The 12762-nt window shown below is 33.7% G+C and overlaps 1 protein-coding gene across 1 annotated transcript; it reads right to left on the reverse strand.

Moving 5' to 3' along the window:
• Positions 1-1086: 1086 nt before the first annotated feature.
• LOC127853155 (serine protease inhibitor dipetalogastin-like) lies at positions 1087-6422 on the reverse strand. Its single transcript, XM_052387405.1, has 9 exons — positions 6351-6422; positions 4414-4493; positions 3998-4088; positions 3382-3501; positions 3028-3147; positions 2510-2629; positions 2158-2277; positions 1613-1722; positions 1087-1194 (listed from the first exon to the last, which is right to left on the reverse strand). Exons 2-8 carry the CDS (start codon positions 4469-4471, stop codon positions 1680-1682), a joined length of 672 nt encoding a protein of 223 aa, XP_052243365.1. The 5' UTR covers positions 4472-4493; positions 6351-6422; the 3' UTR covers positions 1087-1194; positions 1613-1679.
• Between the last annotated feature and the right edge of the window lie 6340 nt (positions 6423-12762).

The raw sequence follows: 12762 nt of genomic DNA on the forward strand, positions 1-12762 counted from the left end.
AGAGAAGCGAGAATGCAAATTTTCTTTAGAACTTTTTTTTCATTAAGTTAACCTTGCAGAACCGCTTTCCCAGTCACATAACAACTCTAAATTCAGAAATTGGTCCATGATTCATTTGGGTACATACTGTTTTGTTTGTTCCTAGGTCGTTTGAAGTTACCCCTGTTGTTGCAGCCCAGAGGTATGCTTATGCTAAGTTCTTTCGTTCTGGCGATGGTAATCCGGTGGTCGAAAGTATGCCACAACAAGTGGACATAACGAAGCATTGAACAACTAACAAGATATAAAATGTCTGAATGACATAATCCCCCTCTTATAAAAAAGTCTTCGAAAGCATAATCAGCCATAGAGAGACATTGGTGCTGGGGATCCGTGTGCGAGGTTTTCCTTGCATTCTTTTTACTATTTCGAGCGTCCCCGGGTACTCTTAAGTATACTACAAAATACCCGTGATACGGAAAATATACTTTACAGTACCTCGGAGAATGGCCGTGTGCCTTTATGTGTATTTCCGTACCACTCGTAAATAATCTGCCGATAAATAAATATTAAAATATTCAAACTTACTCAAATAAAAATCTACACGACTGAATATTGTTAATAATAGTGTGTTTAGCTTAGCCAACACACTAGCACATATTGATATAAAATGACAAAGATACTAGAATTCAAACTGCGCGTGTCCAATTAATGAAACATTCATGTAAGATCATTTTGTAAAGAAAATCGATTATTTAACAATTTGTTTGTGGTATCAGACATCATATTGATAGAAAAATTAATGTGGTATTTTATGTTTCATGTTTTGAAACTTATAATTTCTCTGTGTTATGGATACATAAACGGCACATATACATGTAACACTGCGTATGAAAGAGCTGGCAATCGCTTACAGGTATGCCCTTGCAAATATATTAGATACAACTTATCAACTTATTTATTTATACGTAGTTCAAACGCATATTCTACAATTTTCGAACTGTTGAATTAAAAACAATATACGAATTGATAAAACTGTGCAAATAATGTTATCACAACCCGGTGCGGAAATTAACACGGTAAGATAAAAAAAAACACAAACGTGAGCACGTTGTATAATGTTATTTAGTTTTATTTTCTAATCTATCAAGTAAATAATTTCGTCCAACGGCTTTTGACATTCTAATACTTCCGAAATATCCGAGCTCCACACCCCTGCAAAATGACAGATAAAATAGCATAAGCAACTTATTACTTTTAAATTAAATCATATGTTATTAAGTCATAGCTTGGTATGAACTTAAAGCATTGGCTAATGAGAATGCCTGTGACATTCAATCCTGGATTTTAATTGTTTAACTATTTTAGAATAAAATCTTCGACCAATGTCTCAAACATGTTAGCCTTGATTTTCATGTTCTTAATACTTCAAGACCTAGGCAAAGCTCTGGCCAATCGAAATGCCTGTAAAATTAAGGCCCCGTTTTTCATTGGTTAAATATGTCTTTATAAACCTTTGGTAACAAAAAGACGTACACTATTTTAGCCATAATTTGTTGTGATAATCTTTTTAAGATTTCGACTGAGATAAACTTAAGACAATGGGCCCTTAAATAAATGTCAGGGTTCTTACTGGCAATCCATCAAACATCGGTGATGCCGTCCTTACCGCACATCGGGGTGTAGATACTGGGACAGGGTCACAGCTTGTGACACTGCCCTTTCGATTTCATGCGAACTCCCCTAAAAATCAATACGAGTTGGGTATAAATAAATAGTATGGCCTCTAGAAAGTCGCGAATATCATTTAACATTGATGTGTCTGATTTGTGTTCATTAATTCCTTTGACCTTACTTGTATAATGGAAACTGGTGATTTTTTTACTATAGGTATTACGCATAAAACAAAGACTCGTATTGCATGTTCTTTTTCTTCTGCTTATCCATTTGCTTAATCATACGAAATAATGGAATGAATACTACAGTTTTCTGCGAAAGGTTACAGCTAATTAATAATCAAACTGTTAATAAATGTATTGTATTGTTGATTTTAATCGCATGTATAAAACAAGTATATGTAACGAAAATAGGTTTCAGGTCAGGTGAATTACTGTTGCAATACACACAATTTGGACATCTTTCAGTCGATTTTATTTAAAGTTTACAGGTACAACTTACTTGCACTCTAGCAGACAGCGGTTACTGTATGTGACCCCGTCCTCCCCACACACAGGCCTGTAGTCACGTGGGCAAGGGCATTCCTTAGGGCATTCGCCTTCCGATTTCATGAGGACATTCCTTAAAATCATTATTAAGCAAGACTATCAAGGAACCATACTGTTGACGAAAACAAAAAGATTGTATACTTTCTATAAAAGCATTGACATTTAGAAAAAAAGGTGATTGAGTTCATAACCTTTGCGCCCATTGAGCTTAAGATAGACTTTCATTTTATCGCAACGAGTGTATTTATAACTAAATGTATACATGCGATGTTTTCCGCTTTGTAATCTGGTATTATTTGACTTACTGGCAATCGAGCAGACAACGATTGCCGTATGTGGTGCCGTCAGCTCCACACACGGGCTGGTAGTTGCGGGGACAGGGGCATACTTTGGGGCATACGCCTGTCGATTTAAGTGTCACGCCCCTTACAAAATATGAATAAATCATGTCTATGTGTATAAACACCTTCATAAACAATTTATGTCAAAATACTTAAAAATATGTACTGAATATATGGGTTTTTGTTCTATATGTATTACGCATAAAACAAAGACTCGTATTGCATGTTCTTTTTCTACTGATTAATCCATTTGCTTACTCATACGAAATAATGGAATGCTTACTACAATTTTATGCGAAAGGTTACAGCTAATTAACTAATCAAACTGTTAATAAATGTCTTGTATTGTTGATTTTAATCGCATGTATAAAACAAGTATATGTAACGAAAATAGGTTTCAGGTCAGGTGAATTACTGTTGCAATACACACATTTTGAACATCTGTCAGTCGATTTTATTTAAAGATTACAGGTACAACTTACTTGCACTCTAGCAGACAGCGGTTACTGTATGTGATATCGTCCTGCCCACACACAGGCCTGTAGTTACGTGGGCAGGGGCATTCCTTAGGGCATTCGCCTTCCGATTTCATGAGGACATTTCTTAAAATCATTATTAAGCAAGACTATCACGGAACCATTGCTGTTGACGAAAACAAAAATATTGTATACTTTCTATAAAAGCATCGACATTTAGAAAAAAGGTAATTTAGTTCATAAACTTTGCGCCCATTGAGCTTAAAATAGACTTTCATTTTATCGCCACGAGTGTATTTATACAACTAAATGTATACATGCGCTGTTTTCCGCTTTTGAATCTGGTACTATTTGACTTACTGGCAATCGAGCAGACAACGATTGCCGTATGTGGTGCCGTCAGCTCCACACACGGGCTGGTAGTTGCGGGGACAGGGGCATACCTTGGGGCATACGCCTTCCGATTTAAGTGTCACGCCCCTTAATAAAAATAAATCATATCTATGTGTATACACATCTTCATAAACAATTTATATGTCAAAATACTTAAAAATATGTACTGTCTATAAGTGATGCATGCACAGAAAGCTGAGAAATGCCTTCGTTGATATCCGAGCCCATCGTTTAGACAGTACATGCACAAGTTAGGAATTTGTTTTGCTACTTAAGAAATTATTCCATAAAAAAATCAGAATTTGAAATGTAAAACCATGTTCCTAGGATTCAATATCGATTATGGACTTTTAAAAGATGTATTCTGGCCAAAAGAACATAACTCACTAGTCCTCACGGCTTGTGTCTGAGGATATAGTGTTAGTGCCTATCAAATCCCTGCCTTCGTATTAAACCCCTCAAACTTACAATAAAGGATTTTAATAAGTTATTTTCTTTTAACATTACCACGAAATCATCACTATTAGTTCACTTCGTTTTAAAGATACGCGAGTTTTTTAAGTTATGATAGTATATAACATACGCGCATTTCATTGTACACGTGCTGCTATATGTGACGCCATTTGATCCACACACGGGCACCAATACAAACGGACAAATGCACGTCGTGGCCTCTGAAAGTATACAAAACACGTATTATAGATTTTAAAACATTCTTTATAGATCAATATTATGTTTTGACAACTGAAGTAGTACAAAAGACTGGTAAGAAATCAACTGATTATCATTCACAAACTTAATCTCACAGTAAGCACACGACCAAGTGATTAAATAGTAATGCAGGTATAAAACACTGAAGGGTTTTAACTGAATACGGTTTTATATTCGTTAAATAATAAATAAATATATCCGATACGTTACGTACTTGACTGTTTTATTGAGCGCTTTAAGTCCGAGTCTTAGAATGTGTTGAGATAATGTATAAGATTCGCTACTTACGAGCACGAACCATCGCTAGCACACAAGAAGCAACCGCCAAAGACATAACCGACTGCATGTTGAAATATGTTGTTTATTAACTGGAAAAAAACATACATTGGTTTTCAGGGGCGTAACTTCCTGGTGATAGTTTTGCCCACGACGAACACTTTTCGTAGATGAAAAAACAACAATTCAATAAAACCAGAGACTGGAAATGGAACAGGACAGTGATGAGTCAGAAAACACGATTGATTCATGTAGAAAAAAACCTGGTCATTTTTTCAGATTCTCAAGTAAATGGTCAATGATCTTTAAAAATTTGTCTAAGTTAATTTTAATTTTTTATGCTATGACAGTATTGTTTCTTTAAACTATAAGAAAAAAACCACTTTTCTTGCAGTAAATAATTATCAGGAAAAAAATGCCCAAATTCCACCAAACATTCTGCCAGCTCATTTTCTTTTTCAATTCATGCTATGCCTACGCCTCGAGATAAATATATCTGTTCGAAGAAAAGGTTAGCGAGAAAATGACCTGTCGCATGAAAAAGCTCGGTAAGCTTAACTGTTAGAGCGCTATGCCGCCGCTCAACCCTTCTTCATCATTCATTTGGTAATGGATCAGGATATAATTTACACGGCATGTTTTCGCCAACCTTTAATGCATCATGGTCTTTGTATTAAGCTATTTGCATAAGTGTGTGTGCACTTGGTACTGAAAAAGCTTTGAGATCGAGTGATGGTGCAAGCACGTTGACTGACTTACAGCTTTCACATGATTGACAAAGACAATTCAGTTTGAAATAATGTTAAATACGGCGCACGATACCTAACCAACCAGTAAGCCCATCAAGTTGACTTTAATATTCATAAAATATAAGTTTGCCTCTTCTCATATCTACTCACTGTATATGCACATTGTCTTGCCCTTTTATTTACATACATATTTAGCTAACTATCAAATTTGTTTTCTTAAATAATTCAGGCAGTGGCAATCAAGCACTATTGTTCACACTATAAACATACATCGAGTTTACCGAGCAATATAAGGAATATCAACAATTAGGTTAAGAAAAATGCATCAATATTTGTTTATTAAACGTCAGATGCTCATTGATAGTAGTATCAAATGAAAATAAATTCATAATTCGAGAAACGTAAAGTGATTTAATTATGGAAATCGTATTATTGTTCAAGACAATTTATCGTCAAATACAACACTTAAGTTTAACAAATATGTATACAAAAATGTTTCCTTACGTGAATTAATTGTACATTTAATATATGAAGTTTAATGCATTTATAAAATCAATTGTTATTTTGATTTGTGTGCCGAAACATGTATTTGCTTTTAACAAATCAAAAACTAATAAATAACTTTTCATTATTTGAATAAACAATTGAACCTGATAAAACGATGTTCATTATATTTAAAGCAAATACATCGAAGGTTCGACGCCAAAAAAGTATCTCCATATTATATTTATAAATATTTTGAAAATGTATATTTAAATAATGAGAACTTACCAAAAATATAAACATCAATACTTTCATGTGTATAACAAGATATATCGTAGTTATTTCAAATATCGTATATATATATATATATATATATATATATATATATATATATATATATATATATATATATATATATATATATATATATATATATATATATATATATATATTATACTGTGAAGCAAACACATACACATAAATATCATTATATCTCGCCGTGGTGTTATGGCTATGGTGTCAGCCTAGCGACCGGGATGTCACGGATTCGATTCCCCCAGTGAGAGCGTTTTTGAGATCTCCCCCCTTCGAAGCATCAAGTACTGGTTATAGGCCCAGGAAACGGACAGGATAGCGTTTCAAATAAGTAGCGAGTACTTTCAATGCAAACGACCTAACATAAATAGGTTCAAACTAAATATCACTAAAACGACATACCTGTATTTTACATACCGGCAATAGCCACACTTTGGAAGTTCCTTCAAAATGACCTTCGCATTTATATTCTCAAATAGCACGCCCACGGTGGTCAGCTGTCACTAACTCTAGCGCACAGCTGGTCCATGGCAGAAAGAGAGATAAGTAACGTGATCAATGGACACGTGCGAGGAATTACGTTTCATCCTTTGGCTAAAACAGTTTGATGGCGCTGTATTGGCTACAAACGTGATTCGAAAAAAAAACAGTAGCGCTTTTTCGTAATTCTATCTAGTTGTGGTGGCATATGGAAAATTGGACAAAGCGCAGCTTTGGTCAATAGAACTACATTCGCATATCAGCTACAAAAGATGCGCTGTGTCGTAATTCTATCTTATGGTGGTGGCAAATGGAACATTGCACAAAATGCAGCTATTGTCTATCAAACTGCATTCGTTTATCGGCTACAACAGATGCGATTGCCATTTGGAGCGATGGCACTTATTGCCTAAAAACATGAATCGAGAAAAGATAGTAGCGCTTTGTCGAAATTCTATCTTGTTGTGGTGGCAGATGGAAAATTGTCTATAGTACTGCATTCGCATATCGGTTACAACAGATGCAATCGACTTTTGGGGAGATGTTATTGTGCAAGCCAGATATGCATAGACGGACGAGCATGTCTTCACGCATGGTTTGAACTCTGTCATTTACTGAAATGTTTTATGCTGTGTCATGCACATTTTCCTAAAAATGTTCAAGTATTGGATAATTGTTCATTTACAGAAACTTGTCATGAAATGATAAATCGACATAGCGACATATAAATTCGTTTAAAATACTTCTATGACTTTTCAAAATTACAAATAAACTTGAAATTCAAATTTGTGCCTTGAATGCATTGGCTTAATTAAAAAAAGCGAAATCGTCGCTGTTTGTTTTCGCAATGCCTCATTCCTTTCACCGTTATATCTTAGCATGTCATTGTTTATAGACGACCTTTTTTCGCAAGATCTACCATTATTAAAATTTCATGCTGTTCTAAACACCCACATCATACACTTTGACTATAAATACTGCACTCATAATTTCTCTATAAACGGATAAATGTTTTATGCACAAATGGTCGAATTTATACATCTTGTTCGCATTTAAAAAATGCACATGTACACAGATCTCAGGGTAAAATATCCAGGAAATCAGAGACTTCCATATACTTATTTCATCGCATTAGGTTCACACGACACGAATTTGAAATAATTATATCATGCCAGGACTTAACTGTTTACCACTTAGATACGTATTTGGACACATGTGTAGTCACTTCGAAAGTTAAATTTAATAAAATACATTTTTTTACTAGATTCAAGTTTTTAAGGCTTTATTTCCAACCTTTAGATACTGATGAGCAGCAGATAGCATAACACCTGAACAGAGTTACTCGCAGGCTGATCAGGTTTTATGCTGTTTGCATATAACCATTTTCGCTTTGCTTCTTATGGGGGAAAGGGTTAAAATGTTACAATGTTTGTAAAAGACATAAAATGTGTTGGTAATGCATTTGGTTTTGTAACTGTACAGGGAGTTATTTGGTAGCTTCAAAAGTTATCACATTTATACTTGCACTGAAGATACCTTTGGTAAGAATAAGCTTAATATATATTAAAAATGCTTACTTGGAGAGTTTATTGAAACTTTAGTAAAATTATATAAGTAATACGGACATCAGCTAATCGAACTTTAGAAAAAATCACATACTAAAGTTAATATTCATTCGCATTAAGTAACAAAATTAATATAGCATACGTTCAAACGTGACTGCATAACAAATGAAACATTGTATAGTGTGAGGCATATTGAATTAACTGAAAGAAGCAATAGAACATTTTATTTGCAAATTAAAATTTGATAGAAACAAGAAATATTATGTATTTGGACAATGTAATTGGAAATTGTAAAATAAAATATTACCGTTTCCGAATGAAATGCGTATAAACGGTAGGGTAGGGTTTTCTTGCTTTGAACGCGTGTAATGGTTGCCAGATTGTTGGTGATTTCACCGTTAAAGTATTATAAGTATTATAATGTAACTTTGTGTTTTCACTGTGTGATTCTTCTTTAAAAGTACGAAGGCTGTAATATCACTGTTTTATTCCAATAAACAGCCTGTATAAATTCATATCAGAAACCTACAAATTAATAAATTTCATCTAAATATACTCTTACTATATTCATTTTTTTCATTTTCTTAATATTTACACCAACGGGAAAGATATTTGGACTATTTTAAATATTTCAGTTGGAATACATTTTCGTTTGGAGAATGTCCAAAACAAAGTTTAATATGTCAATCACCGTTTCGTATTATTTATATCTAAAATTCGCCCAAAACACAAGGATGCCCCCGAGTTATGTGGCTGGACACAACAATGAGTCTCAGTGTTGTGTGATAGCTGTGAATATTTAGCATCCAAAACCTGATCAATTCCAAAAACAAACTGTGAGAAAGCAGTCCAAAAACAGTGACATATAAATGTTACTCCTCTAAAAACACTCACCAAATTGTTTATCGTCATCGGTTATTTTGAAACATTTCAATATGCTATATAGTATTTGTTTCAATTAATCTGAAATTCAAAATAAACTACTGTGTGATTTTATATTTATAAAAAATCATCGTACATTTCCGAAGATACAAAACACACTAGAGAGGGCTTACTTTGGAAGGAAAAAAGCATGCAACGTTACATTGTCAATCAAAACAGGGTTTTAGACAAAACTTGTGAGTTTTATTTCTGAATTAAACATTGACAAATTGGTCGGGAATTAGTCACCAGAACTGAAAATAAAACGTTTAATCAAGAGACAGGGTTGAAAGCCAGTGAAATATAAGCAAAACTTTTTCTTTCAGTGTAAACCATTAAACAATTATGCCAATTGAAGCACCATTGCATTTGTAGTAAATTTTGTTCTTACATATATGGTTTCTCAGTATCATGTACTCGTTTATCAACCAATTGCTTTGATTACAAATTGATACATTAATCTTATCGCAACGTGAAATTTTGTCACTGAATTCAGACATATTCAATGATTCATTCTTATACTTTAAGATATCGGCACTAACTGCAAGAAAAATTGTCTTTTATTAACTAAAGATGTTTGTAACTGTGTTTTAATAACTTGAGATATTTGCAAAAATAAAGTTATTAACGGTGTTATTATAATATGTCCTGCTAGTGTGTAAACCCCTGAAAACCACGTTTATTCTGCACCCTGGGCAATAGTGGTAATGAAAATATATTTTCAATGCTATACACGTGTGTGCTGCATTGTCACCCTCGATTTATTGTATTGCGTACAGTGTGTGTCGTTGTTATGTTTGTATATTCAGAAAAGCGACAACTGAGGCGTATTATACAACATGTGCATCATACTTTAGTTGCATCTAACGTATTTACTTGATCTGATTTCACGTGATAACATAAAAAGAACTGAGACGGAGGACAGCTGCGTACAAGTCGCATTGTATACAAATGTAGTTGGAGACACGTTATTTAATAGCACTCTTTTTGGAATCCCGGACAAAAGTGTTTGCACTCGTAACAAAAGAACACGTTTTATAAATTAGCGTTTTTTCTACGTTTAAATACAACGACAGGTAAATAGATATGTTCACTAACGACAATTGACGACGAAGATATTCATTCATACACAACATTGATTATTAAGTTCTTCTAAGGGATGCTTGTTAGTATGTGTGATTGATCTACATATTCGGACGGTTTGACTTAAAAGAAGGCATTTTCAATGTTATTACAACCATGCTAATCTTCAAGCTGACAGGAATAGTTAATTTATTCAAACATGGCCTTGGGCACGTATGCTTGTGTTCAGATAGAGACATATAGCCTGTTAATTATTTGTTTTTGAAACCGCCAAGTCATCACACGGTAGAAGGAGAAAGGAAATAATACGGAACATTTATTTTTCTTTCGTTGTTTTTTCTATTGGGAAAAAATCTTCATTATCAGGGACACAATTTTCCATAGCCATAACTGAGTAAGATTCTAGGAAGTTAGTTTTAAGCTTTGTTTAATTTTAAACATATTCGCGCGCGCATAAGGGTGTCTTATTTTTATTTTGCCATTTTACCTTCTTTTGTCGCTGTATCATTTTATTGTGTGGTTATGTAATTTACCAAGTACTCTATCATTGTTTAAATGTTTAAATTGTTGTATATATTAAGTGTGTTTGCAATGTTGCAATGTCATTTATAGTGTTAAAAAACATCACTTAATGCACAAAATGTTAAAGCACTTGGACGTTAACCAGTGTAATTTCCGGTTAATTGCTTAGTGACTAAATTTAATTTCACAAAACCTACCATGCACTCTAAAAAACCATTTAAAACCCCGATGTTTGTTTTCACTTTTTGGTTAATTGACAAAATTTATAAAAATGTTTTCTCAGATTTGCCCATTTCAGCTATAGTTAGGATATTTGCGAGGAAACAATTATACTGAACGTTTACCATGCTCTAAAATATCCATTATATGCATCGTTTGACGATTTAAAATCTTAAAATTATAAAGCGTTGCAACGCGAAACGATTGAATAATTTGGAGAGTTCTGGTGTTGTCGTTACGAGGTTTGCTTATATAAAGTATACAATACATCCCTTACGGATGGCCGAGTGGTCTAACCGGTAGACTTTTACTTCAGGACTCCATGTCAGTGGTTCGAGCCCTATTGAGGGTTACATTTTTTTATTTCTTTTATTCTTGTTTTTTTTTTGTACTGGAGCTTTTTAGATCCAATGATTACATTTATCAATATAAAGCATTTATTGACAAACTTAAATACACGACAAAATCTATGAAAAGGCCCCTTTAAAGCACGCGTTTTATTTTATGTAAGGGGAACACAATTTTAAGCAAAAGAATGTGTAAAATGTATATTGAAAAGGGCTTTATAACGAAGACTACCATGGATATGTAAATGCTGAATATTGACAATGAATACAGATAAACAACTTTGTGGATTCCCACCTTTAATTAAACCTGATATAAAATTGACGAGTCGAAACAAAAATGATACCAGTGCTTGACTGGTTGCATGAAAATAACTAGTATGTACCAAATATGAAAGTAGCATACAAAACAAAACATTAGACATTTAAATTGCACACGTAAGCACAAAACTCAATGCAGATGTAAAATCTGGTTTTCCGAATTTCATATGACATGCTTTTTTCGATTCCTGAAATCACTGGTTTGAAGGTAATGTAAATTTGACGATTGCTGTTTTCGTTTGACTAAATGCCTATATGATTTTGGGAAGTATTATACCTAGAGAGTTTAAACGCTAGTAAAAAATAAATGAGTATACTGTCTAACTGCATTCATTAAATTTATTTGCACAATATACCAAGAACGTACAATATAAGTAACATAAGTTTGTATCTGGGATAAGCTGATCAAAACACAACTCTTCTGAAATATAGTGTTTACTTAGTTTACTAAAAATTACTTTATTTATAAATTGTAATCGCATACAGAAATATAAATTCACTGCATCAGAGCGTTGACTTGACCATTTATTCTTACACGACACATGGGGCACTTCCGTAGCGCATGCGCACATTCTTCGAAACAGACCACGTGACCACACGGCGGGAAAACGATGCTGGCCTTCCGGTCGATGTAAATCTTGCATGTCAATATGTCATTTAAGCGCTGATTTTCTTCCTGCATCCGTTTGACTAAATACAACTGAGTGCTTTCAGTTACTGATAAAAGTGTGAAATAGTTATTAAAAACCGAATGTGATCGTTTTAGCACTGCATGGGTTCCAGACACGCCATTCATTATTTACTCGACCTGGTAAGGTTTAAGTGGATTCTATCAATAGTAATATCAACAGCGGTTAGGCAACAATAAATAAAGATGTTCGACGCACCTAAACAACAATATCCAACATAATGCATTAGAGCACTATTTTAGAATGCCGTTTCATAAAATGTTAAGATGCTAATAATCATAAAAGTTGCATATTAGCAGAGACGTCTCTGATATCAGTATGCTGATCCAGAGTGTAGTTTGGCACAAGCGGTTTGTGGCTGTCTCACTGCTTATCAGAAAAATGCCAGAACCAAAATAAATAATGTTAAGCTCAAATATTAATACATTATTGACAGCATAATTATATATAAAATAATACCACTTCCAATCAAACAACCAATGATCACCTTGACATTAAAAAGATACTACAGTTGTTCATGGGGGACAAATACAGTCATTTAAAAACAATTCAAACGTAACAATTAAAGAGCAAGTTGGTCTTAAAACATACATGCAGTGTTAGTGTTGACCAGATGCTTGTCTTCGGCTATTATCCTTTTGCCATTTACATTTATTTAAATAATTTTAGT

This window comes from Dreissena polymorpha, chromosome 12 (genome assembly GCF_020536995.1).
Source record: "Dreissena polymorpha isolate Duluth1 chromosome 12, UMN_Dpol_1.0, whole genome shotgun sequence".
Classification (NCBI taxonomy): domain Eukaryota; kingdom Metazoa; phylum Mollusca; class Bivalvia; order Myida; family Dreissenidae; genus Dreissena; species Dreissena polymorpha.